The sequence below is a fragment of the Brassica napus genome, chromosome A3 (genome assembly GCF_020379485.1).
Source record: "Brassica napus cultivar Da-Ae chromosome A3, Da-Ae, whole genome shotgun sequence".
NCBI classification, from domain to species: Eukaryota; Viridiplantae; Streptophyta; class Magnoliopsida; order Brassicales; family Brassicaceae; genus Brassica; species Brassica napus.
This window is the reverse complement of record NC_063436.1, coordinates 22,537,850-22,555,515: the sequence shown is the minus strand read 5'-3', so window position 1 is coordinate 22,555,515 and position 17,666 is coordinate 22,537,850. Positions and strand designations below refer to the sequence as shown.

At 36.7% G+C, this 17,666-nt stretch overlaps 3 protein-coding genes and 1 long non-coding RNA gene across 5 annotated transcripts; 3 read left to right on the top strand and 1 right to left on the bottom strand.

Moving 5' to 3' along the window:
• Positions 1-3,047: 3,047 nt before the first annotated feature.
• LOC106376837 lies at positions 3,048-4,585 on the top strand. The gene has a single exon (XM_013816966.3). It carries the CDS (start codon positions 3,599-3,601, stop codon positions 4,430-4,432), a length of 834 nt encoding a protein of 277 aa, XP_013672420.2. The 5' UTR covers positions 3,048-3,598; the 3' UTR covers positions 4,433-4,585.
• Positions 4,586-5,342: 757 nt separating this feature from the next.
• On the top strand, positions 5,343-6,625 carry LOC106376821 (protein IQ-DOMAIN 20). Its single transcript, XM_013816952.3, has 2 exons — positions 5,343-5,917; positions 5,994-6,625. Exons 1-2 carry the CDS (start codon positions 5,765-5,767, stop codon positions 6,150-6,152), a joined length of 312 nt encoding a protein of 103 aa, XP_013672406.1. The 5' UTR covers positions 5,343-5,764; the 3' UTR covers positions 6,153-6,625.
• A 1,741-nt stretch (positions 6,626-8,366) lies between these two features.
• LOC106376808 lies at positions 8,367-9,686 on the bottom strand. Of its 2 annotated transcripts, none has more exons than XR_007338393.1 (3): positions 9,374-9,686; positions 9,030-9,292; positions 8,367-8,958 (listed from the first exon to the last, which is right to left on the bottom strand). It is a non-coding gene; the product is annotated as an uncharacterized LOC106376808 (long non-coding RNA). The 2 variants fall into 2 exon arrangements; XR_007338394.1 differs by having other exon boundaries at positions 9,030-9,239; positions 9,374-9,682.
• A 5,010-nt stretch (positions 9,687-14,696) lies between these two features.
• On the top strand, positions 14,697-17,628 carry LOC106361866 (aspartyl protease family protein 1-like). Its single transcript, XM_013801678.2, has 10 exons — positions 14,697-15,156; positions 15,241-15,382; positions 15,488-15,723; positions 15,797-16,027; positions 16,149-16,284; positions 16,564-16,637; positions 16,816-16,915; positions 17,000-17,066; positions 17,184-17,255; positions 17,341-17,628. The coding sequence occupies exons 1-10, from the start codon at positions 14,855-14,857 to the stop codon at positions 17,583-17,585; spliced, it is 1,605 nt and encodes a 534-aa protein (XP_013657132.2). The 5' UTR covers positions 14,697-14,854; the 3' UTR covers positions 17,586-17,628.
• Positions 17,629-17,666: the final 38 nt, after the last annotated feature.

Genomic DNA, 17,666 nt, shown 5'->3' with positions numbered 1-17,666 from the left:
CTTTGTCCAATACAGCTTCCTCCTCGCTAGAACCCTTTCTCGTTTCAGCAGCTTCTTTCTTCTGCTTCTTTGTTGATGGCTCAGCTTCTGATGAAACTCCCTTCGTTTTCTTCTTCTTCTTCTTCTCATTCCCCTTCCCCTGCTCATCCCTCTGTACTTCCCAGAAACCTTTCACGTATCTACCTGCGTGTATGTCTTCTACCAACCTAACGAGTTGTGGGTCGTCAGGTTCATCCGACCAAACAGGAAACATCTCTTCAATTGACTCCTTCATAACCATTCTCCTCAAACGGACCTGCAACACCAGTTTATCATAAACTCAACCATCAAATAACACAAAACCAAGCCATCAAATAAATTAATTCGGTCACAATATAAAATAAACTCAGCCATCAAATAGACTAATTCGGCAACAATATAAAATAAACTCAACCATTAAGTAGCTGTTAACTCAGTCGTATAAGTAGCAGTTAAACATTACCTCGCCATGATCTTTGATTTCGTCAGACAAGACAGTATCAAAACTTGAACGTGTACGCCTTCCACCCCATCGCAAAAGAGGAACGTCTTCATTGTTGACCACTCTCCCAAACTTCTCACCGAAACAGACGATGGACTCATACGCCCAAACCAATAAAACGTCCTTCATGCCGCTTACTGTGTATGACTTTCCATCTGGAGACAGTGTTTTCAGAGAGTCAACAAGAACTTCGAATGCAGTCCGACCCCATGGATACGACCTCATGGCTTCATCGTCGAATACCCTTATTGCACTTTGAAAGGGTATCCTTGAATTGTGATGCAAACAGTACAGTCCCATGGCTTGAAGAAATAACATCCCCAACCACTTACGCTTTTCAAAACTCCAACCAGGACAGAACTCTAATGCTGCCTTCAGCTCATCATACTTGGGTCCCATCCCAAGCGGCACCTTCAACTCCTCCCAAAACTCTTTGTATTGATCAGGTTCAAAACTTTCTGTTGGCAATGGACCTGTGTTTAACCCAGTGATCTCACCAAACTCGAGCAAGCTAAACCTGATAACATCATCAGCCACAACAGACCATATCTCCTTTTTATGCACTCGCAGCTGTCTACATAGCAGATAGTGTACGGTCCTACCAGACCAAATGCTTTCGCGTGAAAGTAGCCTAGCAACTACTCCAATGGGAGAGTTCACCAGTTCTTCCCACACATCGAGTCCTATAGTTTCTTTAATGTGGGGGAAATGTCCTGCACGGAAATTATGATTGATATCTTTACCTTCTAGGTTAGAAGGGTAAAGTCTTGGAGGGTAATCACGTGGTTCGACTTGACTAACATCCATCTGATCATATAACACAACAATAAATCAGCCACAACATAAAAATAACACAGCCATATCATAATATTAAAATATATTAGGTCATATATATAACTCAGCCATAACATAATAATTACTCAGTTATAACATAACCATAACTCAGCCATAACATAATAATTACTCAGTTATAACATAACCATAACTCAGCCACAACAAAAAGCCCTAATTCAGACACAACAAAAGCCTAGACAATCACATATCTCAGCCGCAACATAACCCTAACTCAGACACAACAAAATCCTCGACAAACCCATAGCACAGTCAACATAACCCTAACTCAGTCGCAACAAAAACCTCGACACACCCATATCACAGCCTCAATATATAACTGACCCACAAACTCAACCAAAATACAATATATAACGTCGCGACATCTTACCGGAAAAGATGAACTCGTTGATGAGAATGCGGTGAAGGCGATTTCGTACAGACGACGGTTTCTAAAAACTCCGACGAGACAGAGTTCAACGACAGAGAGTTATAGAGAGTTCAACGACAGAGAGTTAGAGAGAGTTCGAAGAAGTAAAGAACAATGTCGACGAGGGTTTCGAAGGGTGAGACGATTTCGGTTTGCGGTTCTTCTTCGACACAACACAGTTCTTCGTGTTCTTTTCTTTTTTTTTTTTTTACAAAACCGTATGTATGATAGTGATAGTGATAGTGATAGAGACGGTTTGGTTTCAAAAAATAACTGATGTGATGTGGATTTTAAATAACTGATGTGGCTTTGATCTTTAAAATTAGTTTCAGAAAATAAAACATAACAAAAGCCCCTTATTGTAAATTACTAGGAAAGAGAAAACATTCTAGTAATAAAACAAAGATATACAACATTCTAATAATAAACCATAAAATGTGTAACATTCTAGTAATTTTCTCATGAATAAAAGCATGAGGTTTCTTCATACCTCTTTTACATAATATCTTGATATTATATACTTTGGATATTTTATTGAAATGAGAGAAGGAAGAGACAGAGGAGAGATAGTTATGGAGAGGCGGCAAATAGAGGTGAGGTGATGGGGGCAATGGCTCGCCAATAATGGCAATTGGGTGGCACAATTATTACACAAAATGACAAAAACCAAACAAGAAAAATTATACTAGTGAAAAACATGTGTAATGCTAATAGTTTCTATTTTTATGTAACGGAGGGTCCATCCAAGAGTAACGTGACTTCACATGGCTAATGGCCCAAACCTTTCAATGTCTATGGTCAGTACCTAAAACTTCACATAGTTCCTTAATACCAACTTCTTCTATATGTTTAACAAGTAACGACAACAAAAACTTCTATATACATTTTGTTGGATTGGTTATTGCATGTTAACATGTAAACAAAATATATATTAATATTGGAGTATTTGTACGGAGTTAAATTTTATATACACGCAGAACCAACAACGTAAGATGGTGTTTTCATACAATGCATGGGATCAAACAAATATCTCAAATGAAATATCTCCTTGTAAACCTTTTAAGTTGCATATCCAAGAAAAATCAAAAAAGAAAAGTTACAATATCCAAATCACGTGAAGATATTATTATGAGAAGCCTAACTATAGTTAGGATAGATATTTGAGATGTCTAATCTAATAAGAGAGGGATGAGGAGATTCAGTTGCAGCCTGTACTTTGATAGTGCAAGTCACATTCATGAATACAAAACTAGTTAAGAAAAGGAAGACGGTGTGAGTTGTGATTGTGATTGATTATTATTATCGTTTCCTCTGGAAGTTTTTAACAAGACACTCGTGTACACGGGCCCATGCATAGTATTATCCAACCACCACCTTTTCTCAAGATCATTATCCGTCTAATGATTTGGTGTACTGTTTAGATTATGCTATGTTACCACACAAATATGAAAGATTATATGCTCATTAATTAAGTAATTACAACCCATATATCCATGCATGACGGTGTTTATCAATACCCCAAAGTTGAAGGAGATTCTTGACAAAATATCTTTGTTTTGATTCCTCTCGCCTAACCAAAGATCTAATGATAACAAAGACATGAGATTAGGTACATATCAAAATTAATTGAGAGAAGCATAAAAAGAATATTAAGTGGGCTTTGATGGAACAAATGAACATTGTCCCCTTCACGTGGCTTTTACTTTGACAAGTCTAAAACCTATTTCAATTGACCTATCTATCTATCTCTCCCTCTATATATATTCAGCTTCAGCTTCTTTCTAGCTAAAAGCTTTCTCTATCTCATCCCATCATCGATGGCTGCAACCTACCACGTTCGGTCTTGTAGCTTACCCGCTCGTCTACCCTCAAATGGTCTCAACCATATTCAGCAACTTCTCAGTAAGCTTCCTACAGATAACAACAATAGCCTATCACTTCTCTCACAGCTCTATGAATCCATCTCTCATCTCTTCAACGACTCACCACCTTCATCACTACTCCCTCATCACTCTTTCTTCACCCATCTTCTTGATGTTTCCCTTGTACACCTTGACTTGTGCTCCAAGCTACAAGACATAACTTGCCGCATCAAGGATTGTCTCCGAGACCTTCGGTCTGCTTTCAGACGGAGGGGACACGGTGGAGATTTTACGATCCGATGTCACGTTAAAGCCTTTGTACGCTCTCGACGACTGATTCACAAGGATCTTGCTAAGCTCCTCTTATTGCTCAAACAAACAGATCATCCTTCCATCGAGTCAACTCATCCCTTTATCACACTTCTCCGACAAGTATGTTCCCAAACATGTCTTTCCTTTAGGACAGTCATGTTGTCCTTATCCTCATCAGTACCAAAATCCACGCCTTCCAGATGGGCTCTAGTTTCTAAACTGGTGATCAAGAACGTTACTAATACAAGTGCTCAAGTTCATAGCGGAGACAGAACCGAGTTCCAGATGATGGACGAAGAGCTGCAAAAATTCTGTTCAGCGAAAGAGATAAAGAAGGAAGGAATCAAGTCTTTGATCGCCCTCTTGGATAACGTAGATGTTGTAGTTGAAGATCTAGAGGAATCGCTTGAAAGCGTGTACAGGCGTATGATCCAAGCCAGAGTCTCTCTTTTGAACATACTCTCTTTGCATATATAGTTAATTAGAACTTCATTCGTTAGATTCCATGTCTATGTATACAACTTCACTCATATTTTGATGAAACTTGTTACCTCCATAGATTATTGACAAACAATCAATATAGTTGTATAACTTAAAAAAAAAGCTTAGAAATAACGATACTTCAACATCTCTAAGCAAGTGTAACGTATTTTAAATTCTCCTCGAGTTCGAATGCAGTGGGCAGTGAGTCTAGAGTATCGTTGCCGCAACAGACGTTAAATGGGCCTAAATAAGACTAAATTCTATAACATGTCTTCTTTAATCTATACTATTAAAATATGATCAATACTATTAAAGCAGGATCATATTGTCCTTTTTACCTTAGTTTGTTTTTTTTTTACTAACATTGCATGTTAGGGTAATCAAGTAATATTAATAACACATCTATATTGAGTCATTTTTTTCGGATCCAGCCCACATCAGATCTCTCTTGGGTCATTTGGACCGATTAAGAAATCAGATCTAATTCTCACATTTTTTTTCTTTGGGCCATTGAGTCCAAGTTCAAATATTTTTTTTTCAACTATTCTTAATTATTATTTTTTTTTCTTTTCTTAATATAATTTAAGCATTCATAAAAAAATTGATTTTTTCATTGAAAAGTAGAAATCTTTATTAAAAGTATATAATTTTTTTTATTAAAATATTAATCACATAATAAAACTAATTTAACAGAGTTATACCAACTTAATTCGTTAAAGAAATAAAGTTTAATTTTTTAAACATAAATAGTCATTTAAAATGAAATACGATAAATAAAGATAAAAAGTTTAAGTCTTTTATAAAATAAAACACAAATATATGAAAATATGACATTTACTAAATATTTGTCAATTGAAAAAAAAAAACATGCGCTTTAAAAGCGCGGATCAAAATCTAGTTAATATTAAAGCAGCAGCAAGAATCAAAACTGTGCTCACAAGTGAAAAAGGAACAACTAATTTTCTTAACAATGTTATAAGTTTAGCTATGCCATAAATTGGAATATCGAAAATTAGGTCAAATTTTCAACAAGCTTCCTTTATTTATTTTTGGCATAAGGGGTAACTAACTGTAGAAGGACCAATGGACCTTTCCGTCTTGAAAAGTAAAATAAACAAATAGAAAACAAAAATAAAGTAGAAACTAGAAAGAGAAGAGCATGCGAGCACGTTCGTTCGTTAAAGATCAACAACTAAAAATGGAGAGCACATCATCTCCTTCCCTTCAAGCCACCGTCTTGACTTTCATTTACACTTTACGTTTCCTTCTCCATTTCTCTTTGACAAACCAACCCAAAGCAGAGACAAACGGGCGCTCTCTCCCAACATGGCCAACTCCAAGAGATTGTTTGGCGTTGTGCGGAGGAACCTTCTCCGGCGATCTCCCAGCAGCATCACCACCATTCGCTCATCAATCCAACAAACCACTAGAGAGAACATTGCCGCCATTAAAATCCAAGCTTTCTTCAGAGGTCACCTGGTACAAACAAACACATTATTTTTCTTGTAATTTCAGAACCTTGTTTTTTCAAAGTTGACCATTGTAAGTATTGTAGGCAAGGAGAGCGTTCAGAGCGCTCAAGAGTCTGGTGAAGCTTCAGGCAGTGGCGAGAGGTGTGCTTGTAAGGAGACAAGCTCGAATAGCCTTACATTGTATGCATGCTCTTGCTCGCTTGCAGGTTAGGGTTCGTGCTCGTCAGATTCTCTCCCATTAAAAATTCCATGACACAATACCTCTCTTGCGATTGTGACATCTACATAACATCATTGTTCTTTCAAATTATTTAATTAACTTCTTTGTGATTTTGCATATGTATACTAATTAACCCTAACACCCTTCAATTTGTACTGATAAACAAAATATCAGCATAGCTGAAACTCTGTCTCAAATTTTTATTGTTAAAAGTAAATAGAAAATATACATTCTAAAAAGGATCAATATTTCATAATGAACCAAAGAGAATCACACGCAGTAAGAAGAGATTTATTAAGACTTGGAAAGGAAGGTAATGAAGGGTTGGGTGGAGCCTACCTTGGATAGAAAGAAAGGGTGAGTAAGGCTTCCATGAAGACTCACCATTTTGTCTACTTTGATATTTAATAATCTGGATATTATAAGCAAGGTACCTAATGATTTTACATCAAAAATACCATCAACAAAGAACATTTTCATTCTCAACACACACAAGAAAAAAAATGTTGATATATATATATAGATAGATCTACAAGAAAGAGAGTGACGAGAGAGCACTGAGATATTGGCGCGGCTCAATCAGATAACTGAGAGAATGTATATAGTACGTGTGTAATCTGGAAGATCTGAGTGAACCAGGCCAATATCAAAGAGGACTCTTTCGTGCTAAAGGTGCAGATTCAAAGGAAGACTGTCTTGTAAAACAAAAAAAAAGGAAGAAGATAGACGTGTGAAAGGAAGTGTGATGAGGGGAAGGTGAGAATGTCTGTGAGGGAGTTATAAAGGAGAGGTATTAAATTAGGGTATATGAGAGAAGAAAATGGAAGGTATGGAGCATTTAAACCACATCTACTAACCAATGCACTAAAGCTGGCTCACTCTCTTTACTCCCTCTCCCCCTCCTTCTCTCTATTTTTTTTTTCAAGTTTCATTATATGTATCCATCGTTACAAACTAAATAGGCTATGCAATGTGAACCAATACTCCTTTGTCTCCTATGTCTTTCCTTCTTGAGGGTTCATAACAAAAACAAAAATAATAATGTAAGTTCAAAAAATTTAGAGGAAGAAGTTAAAAGAACATGGAAGATGCTTTATAATAAATTTTGAGGGAATCTCTCGCAGAAAGGAGGGGACACTGGCTGCCCTGCAAACCATTAATGTTCTTACACTCCTTTTTTGTTAACTACTTGGCCTTCTCTTTCTATCTCTTTCTCTCTCTATCTATCATTCTGCTTTTTACAACCTCAATACAGTTATGAACCCTAATGACCCATATCTTTCTGTCTCTCTCTCACTCTCCATTGAAGAGATCCTAGTTTTAATGTCACATTGTAATGCCAGAGCTTTGTAAGAAGAAAACGAATCCTATTTTTGTCTGTGGTTATGATGGGTGGGGGTGGCAAAAACTATTGCACACCCGTTTTTACTTTTCTCTCTAGCTCTACATTAAAACCTCTCAGGTCCACCACCATTGCCATAAATTTATGCAGAAACACACTATCTCTCTCTCTCTCTACCCAATTATATTTTCTTAAGATTTAACACAATATACCAAAACTTACCTGCTCTTGCTCTACAGGTTATCCGCATGTTTCATTCTGTATTTTCCATATTACTATTTTTGGGGATATAAATCACCTTATGGTTTTGTTACCGTTGAGTATCTTAATATCGATGTCTCAATATTAAAAGTAACACCAAGCCAGTAAAAATGGAAGAATATTATGTAAAAAGGCTAAGAATACACACGTTGAGTTCAAGCTTCCTCTCTAGATAATTAACAGTGTTGAGTAGGTTTCTCCATATTAGAAAAAAAAAACAATCCAAAAATACAAATGGAAAAGGTAAAAAATCTGCAAGGTACACTTATTTCAAATTTGCGCAGATTTAAGCTTCAACTTAGTACCAAAGCAAGTAGAGAAGCTGGGTAAGCTTCCCTTGTTCCCTTACACAAGATGAGTAAAAGAATCAGAAACAATTAAGACATACAAGAGTGAGTTTAAGTACATCTTTTTTTATACAGTAAACTAACAAAATGTGCACCATGTATGTCATCTTATGGTAGTCACACAATGGCGTGGATTGCAGTACAAGTCATTTAAAATCATAGAAACTTCAAGCATGTTAGCAACTGAAAGCTGTGATAATGAAAAACATTACAAATAAAAATATAAGGAAATATATCATAATCAAACACTCCTCTGTTCTAGAGAGTTTCACGCAACACAAAAGTAAAACAAAAGAAAGGCTATTACATTCATTCATCAACAACAATTACAAAGATTGCACAGAGTCTCGTTGAACAAATAAAAAATAAATAATTACTGGAATGGGTTGCAAACGTAAGTATTGTGTGGCTTCCACGTTAAAAATTATACAAATTCTTAGACCAACAAAGATTGTGATCTTTTTAAATAACTACAAAAGATGGAATCTAAAAAAAAGTGGGATATAGTAGCTTTTAGAGTTTCTTGGGGAAAGTCATACCGCAGTGATAACCACAGTGATATCATCGTGAAAATGCCTCCTCACGCCCTCTCTATCTTCTTCAGATCAGAGTATCTCATCTCTCTCTTCTTTGCCGCTGCTCGCAGCAACATCTTCACAAGTCTACGTGCAATTCCATGCACAAAGGACACAATCAGTATCTGGTTTTGCTTAACTGAAACTTTGAAAACAATTGAGTGTAACCGCACGTTTCGTGGGTGGTTCTGAACAATGCCAACAGCTTCTTGGTTCCTCAACCCCCGAGAAACCCTTCTTCTGTCGCTTCGAATGTTTTTCTGATTACATCCATCGACATAGAGGCTTCCTCTGCTGCAAATCCTACAGATATTGACAAGATTCTTAGTCCGTAAGCATGTGTGTGGACTACAAATTATGATTCGGTTGCTCACTCTTTAGATGCTGAAAGAGATGATCATTGACAAAGCGTGAGGTCTCAGGGCCGCCGTGACCGTCATAGATGCCAATAAAAGTTCCGTAAGGACCAGAGGGGCAGACTCAACTTGGCTCTGATCCTCGAGAAGATTGTTGACTTGCCCACTCAGAAGTTTCATTAACGTTGTTAACATCCTCCCCTCATGACATCAGGGAAACCCTCTTTCCTTAATCCACATCCGTCAAAAAGGGATACAGGATCAAGCAAAACAAGATTATTCTGAGCAAAGGGTAAAGCTAGTTAAACGCTTAAGAGAGAGAGAAAAAGATCAAAACTTTATGGAGCTGGTGAAATGGGTACCTGAGATTGTGCAGAATTAAGCAGATGTTAACTCAAAAATCTTGGGGTCAAGAGCAATCTTAATGATGGAAGTCAAAAGTCTGAAGCTTTACAAACGATGAAGATCTGAAAGGATCGAAGGGAAGATAGAGAGAGAGATGAAGGAGGACTTGGAGGTGACGAGCCTCTCTGACTCTCCCTTGAGGAAAGAGAGAAGGGCTCGCTCCACTGCTTTCTAACCAGACAATCCCATCCCAGTTAAGTTTACTACCGGATCAGACTTTCTAAATTTAACCCTTCTTTCTTGACTTTTCTGTCCTTTTTGACTTTATTAAACCGGTCCTCTATCTTTCTAAGACCATCTTTATCGGTGTCCTTACACAGAGTCCTAAGATATATTGGGCTGAAAAATAAATGAAAAATGCAGAAATTACAAAGAAACGGAAGTCATTTGTCCTTAATTAAGAAGCTTTTTGAGATGGTCCTTAGTGACAGCTGGCGAGCTTTTTTCTTCCTCCTCCTCTGATGATTGAACAATAGCGTTCTATCTATCCATTTCTCGAAACCCTTAAACCCTTCTAAAACCATTTAGTGAAGCAAAAGTAAGAGAGAATCATCTCATTCCACGAAAAGATTCGATTCAGGTATTAAACTCTCTTACGGAACCAAGCCATAGGGTTGATGAATTGCATTCTGCTTTGCTTAAGAACAGTAGCTCACAGCTTCTAGTCAATGATTCATACGATGTTGGTGTTTGGAGTGCTCCAAAGGTTGAACAAGCATACATTTTAGATATGGATTCGGTGGAGAAGTTGGCTCAAAAGTCAGTGGGGGCTATTGATTTAGTTGCACACCAGCTGTTTGATCAAATGTGTTTAAGAGGAAAAAGAGAGAATCAGCAGAAGATCGTGAGTAAAATGCTAAAGATATGGAAATTTAAGTTCAAAAGAAAGGAGTTGACTGGAACCAGGCCACAACTTGACCATAATAATCAAGGGTCACATGCGAACATTGGAGAATGCAAAAGGTGTTGATGGGAAAGGGACTCGGATTTATCTCTTTGTGTTAGAGTGTGGGAACTGGGTGGTGTCTTCGTTAAGCTAGCTAAGTGGAATAGATTGGAGACTTGTCATGTATATGGTTGGATGATGAGAGTGATAGGTGTTGGTGATGTCAAGTTTGTCAAGAACCAGAATGCAAGTTTGCTATCTGTTGTGGGTGTGATGAACCTTGCTGGCCACGAAGTGCTAGAAATGCAGGAATGTTTTTATAAAACATGCAAGGATAAGTACAAGAAGATAGAGCACAAAGAATGTTCCAAGAGTTGGTTCATTTTATTTTCAGAATCAAACTTAATACAAGTTCTGCTTCTTCACAAATTTCACCTTCTTCAACAAATGAATATCACCTTCTTCAACAAATGAATTTACCCTAAGGACCAACATTAAATCCCACCAATAATCCTAATTTTCATTAAAAGTCCTTAACATTGTCCTAAGCTAGAAATAATAATAAAAAACACTAAGGACCAAAAAAATAGGGACATGGATAATCATGCTCTAATACTTTCTATTTATGGACACTAAGTACTCCATATCCTTCTTTGAGAGGCGGTCCTTGCCAAGTACAAAACACGAACTCAAATTTGAGGGTTTATTACACAAGAGAAGTTTCAACAAGTAAAAATTTATGGACAAGGAAGAAAAGAGAAGTGTGTTGTTGTGTTATGTTGGTCGAAGAAGATTTGATAGTTTGTTTATTAGAAAAAGAAAAAAAAAAGATAGAGAGAAGCAATAGTTTGAAAGAGGAGTCACGTGATGTAGTGACATCAATCATCATTTAACGTTTTGAAAGAGGAGTCACGTGATGTAGTGACATCAATCATCATTTAACGTTAGCTGTCTCAATAAGGACATACGTGTGACTATCAACTTCCACCTCCATCTCCATCTCCACCTGCACTTCTTTTTCCCGTTTCCCTTCACTTGGCCTTACAGAGGCGTGTGGTGGGCCTTATATCTAATAGGTAAACTACATGAATGCTAGAAGTGAAATAAGAAGCAAAAAAAAAACAAGGGGAGTAGTCAATAAAACCCAACCCTACTTTCACTCTTTACCAAGACAACAGGAATCACAGAAAAGATTACACATGTACACTCTCACGTTTTACGTGGTGTTTTTGTCTGAGAGAATAACCAAATTTGGTTTCACTCATCACTACAAATTCATTGCTTCTTTTTTTTTTCTGTCTTGCGTACATATAGTTTCATACTAGTTAAATTGCGTTTCATACTCCAGTTTAACAAAAAGGATCCATTTAAAATAATTACTAGTTGTGTTCTCTAAATCGGATTTTTAAAAAGAAAAAGAAAAGAGAGAGGAAATATGCAACATCATTCAGAGATGCCGGCGTGTCAGTGGAATTCATAAACAGTTCAAAAACCTCCTTTAGAAACCAGAGATATTTATGCTCTAAGACCATCTCCAATCCATATCTATTTTTTCCTCTATAATTCTCACAAAAATAGAGTAACTCTATTATTGAGTAAGTTTTGTTCCAATGGTTTATTCTATAATAGAGTTACTCTATTTTTGTGGGAATTATAGAGGAAAAAATAGGTATGGATTGCCCTAACGGGAAGCGTATTCGCATGCATGCATGGTTTTTGTCTCTTGAGTGTTCATAACTATATTGTGGTAGGTGCAGCCGATGGAAGGTGGAACAACAGAGACAATGTGGTACGCAGGGTCTCCACCTAAAAGAACCGGGAATCCGCTTGTACATGACCTTCATTTCATTCACTCCCTTGACCTTCTCCCAAATTTCTCAAGCACCAAGGCTTGATTTTCACATTATATATGCATACATTTCCGCACAAAAAAAAACCCTTGCGTCCACTTAAAACTACCATCTGGGCGTAAAGAACACCGACATCATCATCAACTAAAAGTTTTTTACACAGATATATATGCATCTACTACTCAACAAGTTTGAAGTTTATTCTTTGTAGAAATGTATTTGGATATTCTTGATGATCACAAAGGTTCCACATTGAGGTCAGCACAAGACTGCTTAATAAATCAGCACCCGCACACAATGAAAGCAGATAACATATATAGAAAGGTTAACTAGAGATCTGTATTATGTTTGTTATGATATAGAACTTTTTCTCCTTTTTAGCTTATTATGTCTTGTTTCGTATTTAAGACATCATTCCAATATTTTTTTTAGCAGACTTGTGTGTTCTTTTGTTCATATGATACTACTAGTACATTTGAACTTGTTCTTACCTCTGTATAAATTCCATACTTCTAATATATATATATATATATATATATATCAGTTTTGTTAAAATAGTTTGGAAATATATGGGTAACTTACTAGAATGGTAATGGGGAGGAAGCTCTCACATAAAAAGTAGGAAAGCGGATGAACATTGATATGAGTATGAGAGAGAGAGTTAAGGCGTTGGAGCTTAGAGAGAAGAGAAGGGTGGAGAATGTGGTGAGACGATTTATTTTTTTAAGTTAAAGCAATTATATGATTTTTAGCCTTTTAGGTTTAACAATTACTCAATCCGTTCCTTAATGATAGATTTTTTAGAAAAAAATTTTGTTTCAGAAAAATGTATTTTTGTGTTTTATATTAAAAATTATAAATTTCAAAAAAATTAATTGACTTTATTGAATTACTGTTGATTAAAAGTTATTGAAAATTAAAAATTACATAAAACGATACGTAATAGTTTAATTTATTATCTTAATATGTGTGAAAATACTAAAAAGTCTATTTTTGTGGAACGGAAAGAGTATATGATTAAGAGTTGAATGCCCCAGTAAGGGTAAACACGTTTAATGATTTGTTGGTTTTCAGTGCTTAATCATTTCCAATCTACTTAATTCTATTTTTAAAAAATTGGATATAGAAATTTCTGTAACTCCAATGTAATGTTTTCCTTTATTATTTTCTCTATTTACATTTTAAAAATAACATTTCTTTATAAATAGATCAAATTTTTAAAAACTCTAATAATTAAAATAATCAATTTAAAAATAAAGATTACTTATCACTGCCTAACTCATGGATCATACAAACATTCCTCCACGCCTCAGTTCATTGGTTCTGAAAAAAAATTCTAAAATTATGTGTGTTTAAACCGAAATAGAATAATACCATATAATTTTTTCGGTTTTTAAACCATTAAACCTTTTCCCTCACATACCCAAAAATAAATAAAACCCTGATGGAAACGACTAAAGCTTCGTCTAGTAAAAGAAACTCAAGTTGCTTGTCTTGGACTCCTCCAATGAGCACATTTCAACTACAGAATCGTCCACGACCTGAGAGAATGATCTTGGGATGGAGAGAACCTGATTGTATAACCTAACTTATTATCCATGGAAAGAAATAAATGTCAGCAGTTTTTTTTTTGTAACTTAATAAATGTCAGCAATTAGTTAATTTGCTTCCATTCTTTCGTAAAAATCAGTTACATGTTTTTGTGCAATCGCTAATCGTATTTTGGTTTATACCATATGAGTTTTACATAGTTCAGTTTAGCTTGGTATTCTTTGATTATCATCTTCTGGTCCGGTGTTGGAACATTCTAGTAAATCATATCTTAATTTCAAACAGTGTCCTCTTTATATGGGGGCATGAGAGCATGAGAACATCCACTTCCCCCCCCCCCCCCCCCCCAAATTGTAAAATATACAAAAGTCTAATTTTGGAATTGTTAAAAGTTTTACATAATAGAAGGGCAGAAAATGATGGAGAATACGGATGTTATATACGGCAGAAGACTTCTAAGTTTCGATAAAAGTATAAAACGAAGCAGTTGGGTATTATTCAACTTGTCTATATGTGGCTGATCATAATTCATAATGCCCTCCTCGTCTATTTGGTTGACTTCTGTAGATGAGGTAATCTTTATCAAGTTGTTGAATAAAATCGAGTTTAGTAATTTGTATTATAGTGAAAGTTGTAATTTTTCTTGTTTGAGCACTTCAAAAAGTTGTAATTATCCACAACCTACCCTATATATTATGAATACTCGAGTGAGATATTTTGTGTGGAAAGGTCAACAACATCCTCTATATTTTTGTAAACTTATAAGAAAAGAGCAGCTATAATTAGTGTTGTTGTTGTTGATTTCTATCATGCATTCAGTTAGGTGAAAATTTGATCGTGGACTAGAATATAAAGTACAAAAATAAGAAAAGTAAAGGAGCAAAATGAAAGCGTTGACAAAGACTTAAAAAGGCCTAGTTTCACAAGTCATAAGATGGACTCTGCCCTTGTCAACCATGACAGCACGATAATAGCAACTACACCGACTAAACAAGTATTATTAGTTCCAATAATCAGCTCAGCTTCTCGCTGCTTGCCTGGAGAACAATGCGAACGCGTCAAGCTTTTGACCTTTCATTTCCTTACAAATACGAGACTCGTCATGCTTTGAGGTGTAGTTCTTTTCTCTGAATATATCAGAGAGCAAAACTATGGCTGTGGCTCGTCATGTTTTTGTGTTCTTGTCTGTGTTAGTGGTGGTGAGTTGGGGATTAGAGAGATGTGAGGCCACTGGGAAGTTCAGCTTCGAAGTTCACCACATGTTCTCTGATGCTGTCAAGCAGACTCTAGGGCTTGACAATCTTGTTCCCGAGAAGGGAAGTATGGAGTACTTCAAGGTTTTGGCCCACCGTGACCAGTTGATCAGGGGTCGAGGTCTTGCTTCCAACAACGAAAAGCCATCCGTCACGTTCATGCGGGGAAACCTCACGATTGGAGTCGACGTTCTGGGATCGTAACGCCTCTTCTCCTCTTGGTTAACAAAAATCATGTTTTGAATATTAATTATTCATGTTTATTGAATATGATTTGGTTTCAGCCTCCACTATGCCAATGTCTCTGTGGGAACACCGGCTACATGGTTCTTCGTGGCTTTGGACACGGGCAGCGATTTGTTTTGGTTGCCTTGTAACTGTGGTACAACGTGTATCCGTGACTTGAAAGATATTGGACTTCCACAGGTACCTTTCTCCTCAAGAAAGCATATACTCTTTTTCTTTTGTGTTTTTTTTTAATTCATACTTTCTCTTAAAGTGATATCTTTCGTTTCTCTTTTTTTGACACAGAGTCGACCACTCAATATATACAGCCCCAACGCATCTTCTACGAGCTCAAGCATTAGATGCAGTGACAAGCGTTGTTTTGGATCGAGAGGATGTTCTTCTCCTGCGAGTATTTGCCCTTATCAGATCCAGTACCTTTCTAACAACACATTCACCAGAGGGACCTTGGTCGAGGATGTGTTGCATTTGGTCACAGAGGATGATGGTCTAGAGCCTGTTAAAGCTAATGTCACGCTTGGGTAAGTAATTACTTTGTTTAATTTTCTTCTTTTTTTTTTTTTTTTTGCATTTTGACATGTGTTTGGGATGCAGTTGCGGTCAGAATCAGACAGGTTTGTTCGGGGAAGGTATTGCTTTGAACGGTCTTCTCGGGCTTGGTTTGGAAGATTACTCTGTTCCAAGTGTACTGGCAAAAGCAAATATTACCGCAAACTCCTTCTCAATGTGTATTGGGAATGTCATTGACGTTATTGGGAGAATCAGCTTCGGAGACAAAGGCTACACAGACCAGCAGGAGACGCCACTAGTTCCTGTTGGACCAAGGTATCCCGTTTGATTTTGACATGAGTTTCAAAAGTTGTTCAGTTTGGTGTTTTATCACATCTCATACTAATTATGTTTCTTTCTCTTGTAATTTTGGTTGTCCCAAATGAAACTACTCTAGTCCGACTTATGCTGTGGATGTGACGGAAGTATCAGTTGGGGGAGAGGCTCTCGGAATTAAGCTCCTCGCACTCGTTGACACTGGCACATCATTTACACACTTACTGGAGGCAGAATATGATCTTGTTACCAAAACTGTAAGTGCCTTAGATTAGACTAATCTCATATCTATATTCTAATGCTTCCTGACCAATTTTATCGTATCTGAGTACAAAAGTTATGGTTTAGATTACCAAATTTATAGTATCTCACTGCACAAGTATGTTAGTTGACCTAACTTTTGCTAAAGTTGTGGTTTCTTGTTTTGCAAGTAACATTGTCAAGGCATTAGATGTCTCGTATCTGTATAAGAAACTTCATCACACCAAAGCATTTGTTTGTTACATCACATGACTTTCACTATCTTACTTTTGCAGTTTGACGATCAAGTCAAAGACAAGAGACGCCCCATTGATCCAAAGATTCCATTTGAGTTCTGTTATGACTTAAGGTCATTCTTCCACTCTTGTCATATGCTTTTGTCCATATTATAGTAGAACACCTAGAAAGTAATAAAAATGACTAACATTGGATGTTAAGTGAGGAAACAAGTGAAGTGTATGAGATGGTTCAAGTAGCAATCTATGTTCCAAAACTGTATTCTGATGTTCATCCCCTTTGTGTTTCAGTCCAAACAGTACAACCATTTATTTCCCTAAAATTGTAATGACTTTTGGAGGAGGATCACAAATGATTCTGAGAAATCCACTTTTCTCTGTGTTCAATGAGGTAAGAAACCATGTCTTGACTTTAGTCTAGTTTCATGGATCAGCTTATTAATAATATACATTGTGCTTTTAACTTGAATAATAGGACGGTACCGCCATGTACTGCTTAGGTATTCTGAAGAGTGTGAATTTCAAGCTTAACATTTTTGGACGTAAGTATCCCCAATACTTAGTTTTACGCTTCACATATTTGCTGCATGGAACTGAAGCAGATAGAGAGGAAGAGAGAAAGTTTGTGTTGAATGTGTTATATGTTTGTGTATTTACAGAGAACTTCTTGTCTGGATACCGCATTGTATTCGACCGGGAGAGGATGGTTTTGGGTTGGAAGCGGTCTAACTGTAAGTAACCGACCAAATCAGGAAGTGACTGTAATATACATTGGAACAAAGTGATAGCTAAGTAAGTGTTTTGTGTTAATGACAGGTTATGAGGATGAAAGCTTAGAAGCTACTCCTCCACCACCAGAGATAGAAGCTCCTTCACCAAGACTATCTGCTCCACTACCTAGTCCTCCTCCTCCTCCTCCTCTTGTTTCCATTGCTACACCTCCCCCATTTGACCCTCGTAGCTCTACCGGAAATGGATCAGACGGAGCAGCCAGTCTCAGCCCTCTTTCATCTCAACTCCTGCTTCTCCTCTCTCTTTTGGCCTTCCTCTCATTCACATAAGCATTCTTGTCTGGTTGGTTTGATCATTTTTATGTTTATTTAATAATAAAAAAAACTCTTTGTTTGAGATGTAAAATGATA